This window comes from Lissotriton vulgaris, chromosome 2_1, assembly GCF_964263255.1.
Source record: "Lissotriton vulgaris chromosome 2_1, aLisVul1.2, whole genome shotgun sequence".
NCBI classification, from domain to species: domain Eukaryota; kingdom Metazoa; phylum Chordata; class Amphibia; order Caudata; family Salamandridae; genus Lissotriton; species Lissotriton vulgaris.
Genome location: NC_141687.1, coordinates 686,395,053 through 686,408,288, shown reverse-complemented (window position 1 = coordinate 686,408,288; position 13,236 = coordinate 686,395,053). Strand labels below are relative to the sequence as shown.

At 44.3% G+C, this 13,236-nt stretch overlaps 1 protein-coding gene across 1 annotated transcript in view; it reads left to right on the top strand.

The window, feature by feature from the left end:
- CYB5R2 (cytochrome b5 reductase 2) overlaps nucleotides 1-13,236 on the top strand; it is a 137,753-nt gene that overhangs the window by 62,608 nt on the left and 61,909 nt on the right. The window contains exon 2 of the mRNA XM_086955908.1: nucleotides 1,816-1,962. Within this exon, the coding sequence (XP_086812034.1) occupies nucleotides 1,816-1,962 (147 nt within the window). The remainder of the gene's footprint in view (nucleotides 1-1,815; nucleotides 1,963-13,236) is intronic.

Here is a 13,236-nt window from a genome sequence, read left to right as displayed (position 1 = left end):
TGATCCAAGCACCACAAAGGCTTATTGTTCAGTTTTAACTGTATATGTATTTTTAATTATGTATGTATTTATTCATTTATAAAAAAAAATGGTAACTTTTTATTTAACAAAAGGGGAGATTTAGCATTGTGTAAATAAAGAATGACGGAACTCTTTAGGTTCCCGATGGACTCCATAGACCTGTGACGTAGGCATTGGAGGGAATGAATTGAATTCAAGGTTAGAACGTTAAGTTTTTGCTTACACGCTGAAGAATAAAGACGTGTATAACTACTCTCTGTGTGTGGTGTTGTCATTGGCGAGTGCCCGGGCTGGGTAGGACACGGGATAGTTGATAGGCTAGAATCTTGCCGTAAGCAGATGGCACCCGAGTGCAGATGCTCAGTAAAAGCGGCATGCTGACAATAGGTCTCGCTCACAAAGTGAAAGTGCCTGTTCAAAGCAGAAAAAACAGGATGAGGTGCTCAATAAAGTCCTTCCGCGCACTCAACAGTGAACAATACAATATCAGTGAAAAAAAGTCTTTCTTCAATTGTGGGTTCAGTCGGCACAGTTTCCAGGATTTATTAGTTTCAATAATCCAAATAAAACTCAGTTCCAATTCAAAAGGAATAAGCGCAGATAAAAATTGGCTCTGCTAATCCTATTGTGCTGTCTGGAGATGACACGAATCAGAATGTTATTTTTGTAAACATTAACTCGTATGCATTTTATTGAGCCCATTAATATAGTTAATAAGTCAGCAGAGGGAGGTGGGTGAGGGTTAGAGCCAGTTAAGGGTAATGTGTTGGGGTATGGATGGCCTTTATTTTGCCATGTCTCCACAACCTGTGGTTGTAGTTCAGGTGCTTCTGGAGCACCCACCACCTCCATTTTGTTCTGGTTGCATGGAGGGGAGTCAATTGGGTATGTGATATCGCAGCTGTGAGGTACTGTTTCAATAAAGTTTTCATGGGACAGGGCTTCCGGGGTTTGTCGTTAGTAATTGCATGTCACTGTAGGAAAGTCTGTTAGATGGAGGAGAGTAACCAATGGTGGATAGTCCTTGGGAGTATTGTTACTGGACAGGCAAATCCAGTTGAGGGGGAGGGGTGAAGAAGGTTTAGGGGCTGAGGCACAAAACTGTTAGGACCTCTGCTATAAGGAAGAAGATGGTAAAGGGCAAGATGGATAGGGAGGAGTGGTCAGGAGGGAGCTGATAATAGAGGATGGGTGGCTGGTTCAAAACTTTGGCTGGTTCAAAACTTTAGATAATTGTTGTTGGTACCAAAGGTGAGGAAAGTTAAACTATTTATTTCTGTTGGTCTTATTGTTTGTACATTTTGGGAACTAATCACAGCTTTCGGGAAGACAAATAAATAGTGGGTATCTTACTGATAGTTAAGCTATGGGTGCAGAGAACTCTGTGTAAACTACAAGTTACAGATCTGAATCCTAGTGATGCTTAGTCAGATTCTTGCTGTTTAGAAACGAAAGGAAACAGTGTTATGTAAAAACAAGTTAGTATTATCATTATGCTGCGGCCATTTTAGTAGGCATTTTATAACATATAAAAACTATAGATTACATTGGGAGTAACAAATATCCCTGTCTGTAATCAGCTGCCCAGTCCTAGGTACTTACTGTTCAATCTTCCTATTACCGCAGGGGGCAATTAGAGCTGTTGAAAACAAGTCACATTTTAGGAAACTCTGCATAACTACAGGCAACTTAACTTCGATTTGATCTTTTTATGTAAAACACGTGATCCTACTGATGGTTGCTATGTGTGTTATTGGGCCCGTAGCAATAAGCGTTTCTGTTTTCTCTCTTTAGGATTCCACCATATTGTTTGCACTGGTCGTCATTGCAACAACAAGTGTATTGCTTCTGTGTAAAGCTGTTGGTTCAAGGCCAAAGAAAGCCCCCACCACGTTGTTGGATACGAATGTCAAATATCCCCTACCTTTGATAGACAAAGAGGTACGTATGTCCTTCTTCATTGATCATGTCATAACTACTCCTGACTACTATTTCATAACACAAGAACATTTTTTTGAAAATACAGCTGATCTGATAAGAAGCTCGTCATGTACTAATGAGTCGAGAGGGTTTGTCCTTCACAGATTGCTCAATCATGTTTATATTCATGTGAGCAATGCTTTCAGAATGCCATTGCTATCAGTTAAGCACAGAGTCACATCACTTATACTAGAGGTCAAGGGAGATGAAGCTGGAAAGCAGATTGTACAACCACTGGCAAACCAAACCGATGATACAAGGATGGCTATTACGTAACCAGACTGGCTACTGGCATTTTAGAAGTAGGTATGAGTTCAGATTTTAATGTATTTACCTTTTGTGCTTAGTATCGGACAATGCATTTTAAAGTTCAGAAGCCATATATTTCCTATAAAGATTGCTGAATGAAAATCTGAAATGACTCACCATAAGGGTCAAAGATCATGTGATGTCATTGATGAAACTGAAGTCAGAGGTTCCTGTAGTGGTATATCTGCAAGCAGTATGATTGTGTTCAAATGATGCAGCTGCTCCTTGGTGAAAGACTCGAGTGCCTATGGGAGAGGAGATTACTCAGGGGATGAGATATGTATCATTTCATATCTGCAGCTTTTGTCCTTTGTTTTACACAATGTGAAATGCTGTATTACTTTAAGATTTCTTTTCGGCGGTTTTATTTAGCTTCCAATAGATAGTGGACACTTGGACTTTCTCTATTTGAAAACTTTATTATACTCATAACTCTTGTTTTAAGGGCGCTAACCCTGTTTTATAACAACTTTTTCTACCTTTTGCTGAAGACTTGGTAAGCAATTTGGAGAATGTGAAAGTGCTCACGTTTTGAAGCTCCGGAGCAGTATTTTTCCTGGCAATTGTTTCAGTATTTTTGATAGGACAGGCGTTTGGTATTAGATGTAGGGTTCGATGACACCACTGAAAAATGCAATAATTTGTTGAGCATTGTATAGTAATGTGCTAGAAATTCTGAGACTTGCAAATAGAAAATTGGGAGCTTTTTTGGTCGCTGCTGAATGCTAGCGGTGTTCATTCTCCTTTTTCGTGGTACAGTTATTGTATATTTTAATCTGCTCCTGGGAAGTGCTGCCACTCTCCCATTAAATATATTGAAGCAGTGCTAAAAGGTGCAGGAATTCTTGCTTTCAAATGAAAGAAGTACAGGTACTTAGTACCGGACAGAACCTGCCTACATAAAGTACTGCCTACAACGCGAGTTTCACAAGCAGTATCACGTGGAAACTGCAGAGAAAAAGGGTTTAGCTTTGCTACTATTTGCACAGATATGTAGGCAGCAATGAATGATATCTTGTTGGTAATCAGTGTTTATCAATGCTTCAGAGCCTATACCGTCACATTTATAACTCTGCAACGCGTACTGCAGTGAGAGGACCTTTACATATGTCGCTAAATTGTCACAAACGCTTTACACTTTAATGTGTAACGTTTTACTGAGCAAAGGTGACCAACGATCAATCGCAGTTACCAAAGTAGTTTTTACACCTTTGATGCAACAGGTTCTGGACACTCCAACGTGGCAAACCAAATATTATGTGCCTCTCGCCAGCTCCCCAATGGAGATTTGGGGGACAGCCGACCACAGGGAGGTCTGCCCCTCCCCTCCGGGGATTTTGGGGAAGTGGAGCAGTCGGAGGACTGCCTGGGGTTTGGGCATTTTTTGGGCTACTAACGTTGCCATGGGGTATATATGGGCCCATTTTACGGTACCAGCCACCATTTTAATTTGCTGACACGGTAGCTGGTACCTGGTAGGGAGCATTGTTTTCCCACCCTTCCGTCACTATACTTTGGCTTTTTGTGTGGGGGGTTCCCCCCTTTTCCCATGCAGCATCCTCATTGTGCAAGTTTTGTTGTAACAGGTGTGCAAAAGGGGTTATGTTGTAAAGGTTATTGCTTACAGCAGGTTCTTAGGTGTTTGGCAGAGAAGTTGCCAAGGTTTACTGAAGTTTATTGTTGTTGTCAGCAGCAATTCAGGCAGAAAGGGAACAGGTAGGCAAGTTCATGCCTGAACGAGTCAGGAAGTTTAAGGTCCTGTAGGAAGTTTCATTGGTTAAGAGGTTAATAAATGTAATAAAGAGGGAAGGGAGTTTAAAGGTCTCAGTTGACCAGCTGGAGCATGTATGATTGTACTGAATTAAGTTGTGGTGGTGGGGGGGGGGGGGGGGGGGGGGGGGTGCAGTTTAGGGGTGGTGGGTAGCGTAACGTAGGTGATTAATTTTGTATAGTGGGGTTGTAGTTTTGTAAGGCAAAGGACAGGGTTGTTTTGTGATGTGCACCTGTTTCATAAAGCGGCCTTTTCCACACAAACCTTGTGTCAGTGGTCTGTGCTGCTCCCCTCTTCCCCAATGCAGGATTGTTCTGAAGCAGGAGAGACTTCAATATGCGAAGGGGACCCGATGGAGACATTGACAGGACAATTCTGGAAAGCAGGACTCGAGCTGTTCAGATAGGAGCGTGATGTGAGAGAAACTGAAAGAGCAAGCAGAGGAAACTGACATAGGGAGAGCCAGACGGAGGATAAATCAATGAGTGAATGTGACAGAACCTGATGCAGAAAGTGTTGGGGAGCCGAGGGACCCATAAATGAGGGCCATAGAATAGATTTAGACAAGGGGAGAAAGATTGTGACATGTGAGACTGGGAAAACAGAATCAGGGTGCAGGTTCCTAAGGCAATTATTATTGTAATCTAAACTTGCTCGGAGCTTGAGAGCTGCAGTGTGGGAGATACAGGGCTACGGATGTCTGTCTTGGCAAGCTGGGATCGCAGGTGTCTTCATATTAAAAGACAATGGTGGTCCAGCAGTGTGCATGTGGCAGAATGAGCACGATATGAGGTGCTTCAACAGATAAAAGGGTTCTAGTTACAACATTTTGTCAAAGAACATTTACGATTTTGCCACAGGCATGTTCAGATTTCGGAGATTTATGGCCTTTGACGGCAATCGCCTGGTGCTGCTCGTGTGTTCCTGGGATTTCTCCTAAATGGCGCCCCGTGTCTTGTGTGGCCCTACAAGGGTCGCTTGCTTGTGCCGATGGTTTGCAGAAATACAGGCAAAAGAGATTCGGCTGGCTTCCCTCTCTGGATTCCTAATAATTCGCAAGAGCCGTGTGCAATTTCACTCGTACGATTCATTCTGACATGTTTCTGTTTTCCTTCTTGAAAACGAGCTGCAACAACATTTAAATGTGAATAGGGTCATTTATTTTTGCACTCTACAAAAATTTAGGAACCGCCTTATTTATGTGCTGATGTCCACGAAGGAATACATTCAGATATTGGACACGTTTACTTCGCTGTACAAGATCACAGTAAAGTGGATCAGCATAGACAAAAAATTAGAACTCCATTAAGTGGTTTTTTTCGTATTTTTGAGAATATTTTACATGTATGTGAAGTTGACAGCTCATTGGGTGAAGTTACACCACTTCTGTTCATTCAGTCTTTGGCCTCCGGTTTGTGGAGCTTCCTGTACACATACAGAGGTATGCAATGATTATATTGAAGTGTGTATGTGATGTCTGTCAGAATCTCACTTTTGATGAGTGTTAGACCTGGTGGCATCCTTGGCTTGGTTTCCCCTGACTTTTTGCATCCATTTCCTGTATTTTTGATGCTGTGCTAGATTTAGTTTTTGCTGGCATGGAGGCTTTGGGCACTTTGCCACTGCTGTTCAGTGTCAAAGTGCAAGTGCTCCCTGTGTAAATTGTTGTATAATTGGTTCTCCATGATTGGCATATTTGATTTACTGGTAATGCCCTAGTAAAGTGGGCTGAAGAGTGCCAAGGCCTGTCAATCTAATGCTGCTTGTGGGCCTGCAACACTGATTGTGCCACCCACATAAACAGCTTGTAAATGTAACTCAGGTCTGCCAATGCAGTGCCTGTGTGCAGTCTAGTAAAGCCGACCTGGCAAGTTCATCCACTTAAATACATAGAAATCTGGCGGTCAAAGAGAAATAAAGAAAGAGAGAAACAGCAACCATCAACCATATAGCCCCCTGCTATTAAGTGGAATTCCAAAAGGAATGTTATATTCCATAATCGGGACTAATAACAAAAACAAAAACAGAGACCATTACGAAACAGTCAGATTTCCATCAACTGCCAGCCATGGCCAGTGTCATCATATGGATATCCTTCGTTCTTTACCACTCAGGCCTTCTGATACAAAAGGAGCTGATGTGGTATAAATATTGTATAGATCTTTGTGACCTTTACATAAAGTGGTAATTAAAGACCAATGACCAGTTGTATTCCTTGATCATCCGGTGTCTCTAAAGGATATCCACTAAGTCTGTGATGGAAAAGAATTAAGTGCAGTGCAAGTGAAGTAATGATTTTAAAAGGATGTGGAAGAGAAAAACCTATTATTCTAATATCTGTCCCAGACCTACTAAAATTATTGCAGATGCGACTTAAAACAAATATGCCGCTGCTCGTGAAAAGTGGTCGACTAGTTTCAGCCCAAAGGACCTATAGCCCAGGCTTTCTTCAGGACCTTTGTTGACAATGAGCTACTGCGTGCGTGAAAAACTATAATTGTGTATTTATCATATTACCTCCATATAGTCAGAGTGATTGTCATACTTGAAAGACAAAATTACACAAATACAACATAATTGTGAGGATATATCAAATCAATAGATTGCTTACTCTCTTTCTTGAACATGCTGATTTCAACGGCTTAATAAATATCTAGAATATGTATAGAGCAGACAGGTTCACTCACCTGTCCTATATGTGGTATTGGCCTCACCTCACCCGCTGAACACTCAGGTGTATGAGACCCCGCCCTGTGCCTTCAGAGAACAAAGAGATTTACTGTATAAAAAGAGGGGCCCAGACCCCCGAACTTTAGATCATCCCTTGAATTCAAGAGAACCCTTTGCCAAGGAGAAGAGCTGGAGAGAATGAGGAGAAGTACTGCCGCTTTGCTGTGTGCTGTGTTGGGTTGGCCTGCAGTTGCTGTTTCTGCCAAGGAAAGGAGAGGGACTTTGCTGTGTGCTGTATCCCCTGCTTGAAGGAGATCTCCAAGGGCCTGTGTATGCTGGCTTCCTGTTCTGAAGTCTCAGAGACACAAAGCCTTCACCCCCAGCTCCCCTAAACTCTGCTGTTGTGAGTTCCGACCTGCCAGAAGGTGCCTGTGTCAGTTTTGAGCACGTGGAGGTTGGTATTGCAGTTTGGGAGCTAGAAGAAAGAAGAAACTTGAACTGCAAAAATTGACACCTCAATCTTTTTGCGGCTGTTTTTTGGATGCATCTCCACTGTGCGAGAAGAATTTCCACGCATCGTTGTGCCGCTGTGAAAACTGCCGCTGCGCCTGTCGCATCTGCATGAATTGAACGCATCAAGTAATCGCGGCTGAAAGAAACGATGCAGTGCCGCTCAATGCCGCTGCATCCATCACCGATGCATCCCAGATTTCCACGCATCATCTCTGTGCAGCAGGTTTTCCCGTCGCATCACCTGCGGACAGGAACCGTCACGAAGAATCGACGCATCACTCCACATACAGGCAAAAGCGGGACTGTCGCATCACCTCCCCAAGTTCTCAGGAGTGACGCATCTCTTTGTTTCCGACTCTGCGGCTCGTTGGCCTTTGGAATTTTGACGCAACTACAGGCACTGTGTGAAAAGTCACACATCCATAGTTTTCTATGGTGCAAGTTCTTGAAACCTTTTGAAAGTAGTATTTTTTAATTGTGTATGTTGGATTTTTGTCTTTTTGGTCTTGTTAAGTTTAGATAAAATATTTTATTTTTCGAAACTGGTGTGGTGTTTTCACTGTGTTACTGTGAGTGTTGGTACAAATACTTTATACATTGCCTTTGGGATAAGCCTGTCTACTAGTGCCAAGCTACCAAGGGGTTGAGCAGGGGTTATCTAAAGTGTATATCCCCCTTACCCTGATTAGAAGCAAGGCTCCCTTTTTGCACAATGGTACCTACCTCTGCCAACTAGAGACCCCCGTTTCTAACGACGAGAAACTGTGTTTTTAGATAATCCTTTTCAGAAGAAGGCATAAAGTGTTCCTTAAATACAGTGCACTCCCGGTAAATATAGACCTCAAAAAATATTTGAATAGGAATGGAAACTCTCTGGAAAAGACCTGCCTGAAATGTTGTAATTTTGCCCTACACTGGAAGATTCTTTAGCGTAGTAATGAGCCCTTTGTTTTTGTTGTAAACATAGAAGTACCCTTGCTTCATTAGTGGCAAGCGGGGCCCAACTTATGATCTTCCTCATCTCTGGGCAGCCTTTGTGAGTAGGAGAAAAGTGAAGAGACGGAGAGCTCTGGCTAGGACCAAAGCCGTATCCAGGGCCACTAGAATTATGCGTCAGGGTTGAATAATGAAAGAAAAGGGCAGTTATGCGGCATATTGCGGCCCATTTTGCGATGGTATTTACACATTATTTTGCCATTTGCATTCATAATAACACTGTCTGGGCAAATATTTACATTCAGTAGTACTAGTTTAACAAACAAATACAGCAACACGCATCCCAAGGGTGATCAGTCAGCTTTTGCGAATGGGCTTCCATTGGACAAGAACACATGTGAGAAATATTTTAGTTTAGGTGAAGCTTAGGAATTTGCACTTTAACATTAGAAATTGCACCAATAGGGACACAGCTTTTCGCTGTACGGGAGGCCTTTTATATTGTGGCATGTTTGGATCTTGAAGATATTTCTAGGGAAAAGATCTCTAATCTAGCTCGAGATTTTATTAGTGGTGGTTACTGTCCATAGAGTACTGTGCAGATTTCCCAAGTGTCCTAATGTATGTGTTTCTACAACTGAGAATTTCGCCTGGCACTGAGGTCCTGATTACGATTTAGGCAGATTTCGGTGAGGAGCCACTGGGTTGCTTGGAAGAACTATTCCAAATGTTTTTCCCGCACCTAAATTTGCCTATTCCCCCCAGAAATAACCACACAGACCTCCTTTTTAGGTCTCGCAAGCGAGAACTATTGTCATCGTGATGGCTGCCAAGCGACCACAGACCGGGCCACGAGCAGATTGTGGCTTGTGAACGCGCACGTCCAGCAACGTGCACATCTCCTGTCCCGAGGCAAAAGCATGCAGTTTCACTTTCGCGTACACGTAAACAACACAGTATTCAACATGCAAGTCTTTAAATATTTTAAATGTAGATATATCCCACTTACCAGCAATTGTGGTGACTTTGCGCTGGTCTCTTGTCTTCATCCGCATACTCCGTCTGGATCACAGGAGCCCCCTCAAGTTTGCATCGCCGCCACTGTGCACGAGCCGCAGATCCAGTAACAGCGCACGCGCAAGCAGCCCTCACGCTCCTATCCCCCCCTGTTTCCTCCCCGGCCCGGATGTGGAGCACAGGTGCCGCGATGCTTGTTCTAATGTACGGCCTTGCTCGTCACTGCTTATTACCGTTGTCGTCATCCAGGGGAAAAAGCCATTTACGGTAAAGAGATTTTTCCTGATATAAGGGGGTTGTTTGCAGAAGGGGGCCTTGAGAGGCGGGGAGCCTCCTCTCCGACCTCCTGCCTTGGATCGGGGTTCGCGCTCAAGATCTGGTTTCTTATTTGGGTATTTAATGCTCAAGTAAAACCTCTGAAGAACCGAGGCAAACGCTGCTTTTACTTAAGGTCGGCACGTTCCAGTGCAGCTCCGACAGGGTTCCCTCCGAGACTTTGTCCCCGTCTGCCACCGCCTCCCACTGCACCAGTTTAATGGTTTGTAGCGCGCGCCAAGGGGCACAGAGGCTGTCTCGCCGAATTATGAGAAGAGTTCAATTACACAGCTGATCATTACACACAAAAGCAACAGATTAGTTTTCCGGTTGTGTTTTTAATTTGTCTGCGGCATCCTGCGGGCAACAGTGACGTAGATCTAATGTGAGAAAATTGTGAGATTTTTGTTTGCACTCCATGCACTTCCGTGTCTGCCTGGACCTTTCTTTTGCCTGTTCCCGTCTAATTCATGTTCACCCACTTATATATGTAAATAGATTTACACGTCCATTAGTGTGAGTGTGACTGTGAGCCCCGGGCATGTCCGTTCAGGCTCTTGAGTCTGCATACACGTGTATTCTCTAGGCCAATGTTTTTAATGTACAATTTAGAACTTGAATTCCCGTTTTTATGAGGTAAACCGGATAAATAGCAGAGCGCAAATCAAACACGTGTACTGGATTAGCAAATCACTCGTGGACCTGGGAAACATTGTGATATTTCTGTGTACCCGCAGCCCCCTCAGCCAGCAAAGTAGCCGCTGCTACTGACAGTACTGACCATCCCTGATGCCCCACTCACAGTCTAACTCCGGCCCTCCCACCACCATCAACGTCATCGCTCCTCTCACAGTGACAATTACATGCTCAATCCACCTCGCCCAGCGGTCCAGTCACCGAGGCACAACACTCTGACCCTTATGAATATGGCTCGTGCACTTCGCCCTTTGCACTCTTTATTACACTTGCTTGCAGGGTCCTACTGTAGAGCAATTTGTATCTGTTAATCACACCGTTACGGGTCGCAAAAAAAAGATATACACCATCCAACAAAAATCCATTCAACAAATGCAGACATCAGAAACAGATAGGTAAACCCGATTTCGAAACCTTAACGTACAGTGAGTGACGTGTGTGTGTAAAATAAAGCCCACATTCACTCCGAATGACATCTTGGGATGGAATATCACTTCCTAAATGTACCCCCGCATAATGGTAGTCATTTTATCGACCTCAGAAGTATGAAAGGCTGAATGGTATTGGCTGGAATCCAACCCCTGGGTCAAACACATATTCCCTACAGTGGATATATTAGTCTACAGAGCTTAGACGTGATTTATTTCCTTTTAAACATATTTGCAAACGTGAGTGTGTTTTATTATGAGATCATAAACCTGTCACGTCATGATATAGGTAGCTGCGAAACAGCGCGCAAACCTAAGTATCTGTATAGTAGCCCGGCCTTGTGACGTTGCAGAAACACAGAGTAATGGAGCTGGAGATTCACAAAGAAGAAGACAGTGCATAGTGTCTCATGCGGAGACGGGAGGCCCAGCGGAGAGAGTATATGGGGGGGGGGGTTGTCTCCATTAGCACACTTGCACGCACACACGCAAGTAATCATGCCTGAAGTACTTCTGCAAAGAAGCCATCACATGACCAGAGAAACCGAGCACATGCTGTCGTCCCTTCATAGCCAATCCGCGATAATTGCAATTAACTGGAAGTCTTGCAGTCAAAGCAAACATTGTTATGGAGATAATTCCAGCCGATTGCTAATGAGGACTCCTTTTCCTGCTATTACTCCGGTAAGGCCCTCCTTCTGATCAATGCCCCCAGTAATTAGAATGGACACGCCATGATGACAAGCTAAAAAGTGAATCCGTGAAGTCTTGCAGCCTTTCTATCAGCTATTCCTCTTCCTCAGAGCCTCCGCCTGCTGCCAAACCTCTATGGTCCTACCACATACCATCAGCACTACCAGGAGTTTAATCCCCATAGCCCCCCAGTATTCTCTGATCCCCACACACATCACGAGCAAAAGATGTTGCGATGCCATACCAAAGGTATATTATGCGCTAAGCAAGTGTAAATTGTATAAATGTGCATATATATATATTTTAAAAAAAAATCATAATATGATTTATTGTGATATAATCTGCAAGACGCCAGTGCCTAAGGTAGAATGATTTTGGTATTTAGAAAGTCTTTTCACCATGTTCTCTACCGGTCAGGTGACACCTTAGCACATGACTGGTTTAGTGATGTTTTAAAATATGGTTGGGTTCCAAAGCACTGACGATGAGTGAGCAAGGCGACTGAGTTCGCCAAAACGTGTCTTATCTTTCAGCACATGCAGTTCACCATATATTTGCCTGCAAGGGTTACTGGTAAAAGGATTTTTTTGAAATCCCGTTTCATTACTATGTGCCTGCTCTCTCTTTGTTCTTCCGTGACCCACCTGCTTCAGGTGTTTCCTTTTATTTGTATTCCCATTCATTCAGTATGGGCCTGCTCTCTCTCTCTCTCATTTTCCATGGGACATCTGCATAAGGTGTTTCTTTTTATCTGTATTCCTGTTTTATTCTATATGTGCCTGTTTTCTCTTTGATTGCCCGTGGCTCACCTGCTTCAGGTGTTTCCTTTTATTTGTATTCGTGTTTCTTTTTATATGTGCCTGCTCCTTCTCTTTCATCTTCCGTGGCCCACCTGGTTCAGCTGTTTCCTCTTATTTGTATTCCTGTTTCATTCCCTATGTGCCTGTTTTCTATCTTTGTTCTTCTATGGCCTCCTGGCTTCAAGTGTTTCCTTTTATTTGTATTCCTGATTTATTCGGTATGTGCATGCTCGCTCTCTTTGATCTTTCATTGCCACGTGCTTCAGGTGTTTACTTTTATTTTTATTCCTGTTTCATTTTATATGTGCCTGCTCTCTCTTTTTGATATTCCGTGGCCCACCTGCTTTAGGTGTTTCATTTTATTTGTATTCCCGTTCGGTTCAGTATGTGCCTGTTTTCTCTCTTTGATCTTCCATTGACTTCTAGCTTCAAGCGTTTCCTTTTATTTGTGTTCCTCTTTCATTTGGTTTACCCCCTCTCACCCTCACGCCCCTCACCCTCACACACACCCTCACCCACCCTCTCACCCACCCTCACACACCCTCTCACCCTCACACACCCTCTCACCCTCTCTCACCCTCACACACCCTCACACATCTCACCCTCACACACCCCCTCACCCTCACACCCCCTCACCCTCGCATACCCTCACCCACACACTCCCTCAACCTCACACCCCCTCACCCTCACACCCCCTCACCCTCACCCACCCTCACTCACACTCTCACCCTCACACAACCCCACCCTCACCCCCTCTCACCCTCACACCCCCTCTCACCCTCACACCCCCTCTCACCTTCACACCCCCTCTCACCCTCACACCCCCTCTCACCCTCACACACACCATCACTTACCCTCTCACCCTCACACACCCTCACCCTCACACACCCTCTCACCCCCTCTCACCCTCACACACCCTCTCACCCCCTCACCCTCGCACCCCCTCACCCTCGCACCCCCTCATCCTCACCCTCATACCCCCTCATACCCCCTCACCCTCCCTCACACCCCCTCACTCTCACACCCCTCACCCTCACACACCCCGACACTCCCTCACACACCCTCACCTCCCTCACCCTCACTCACC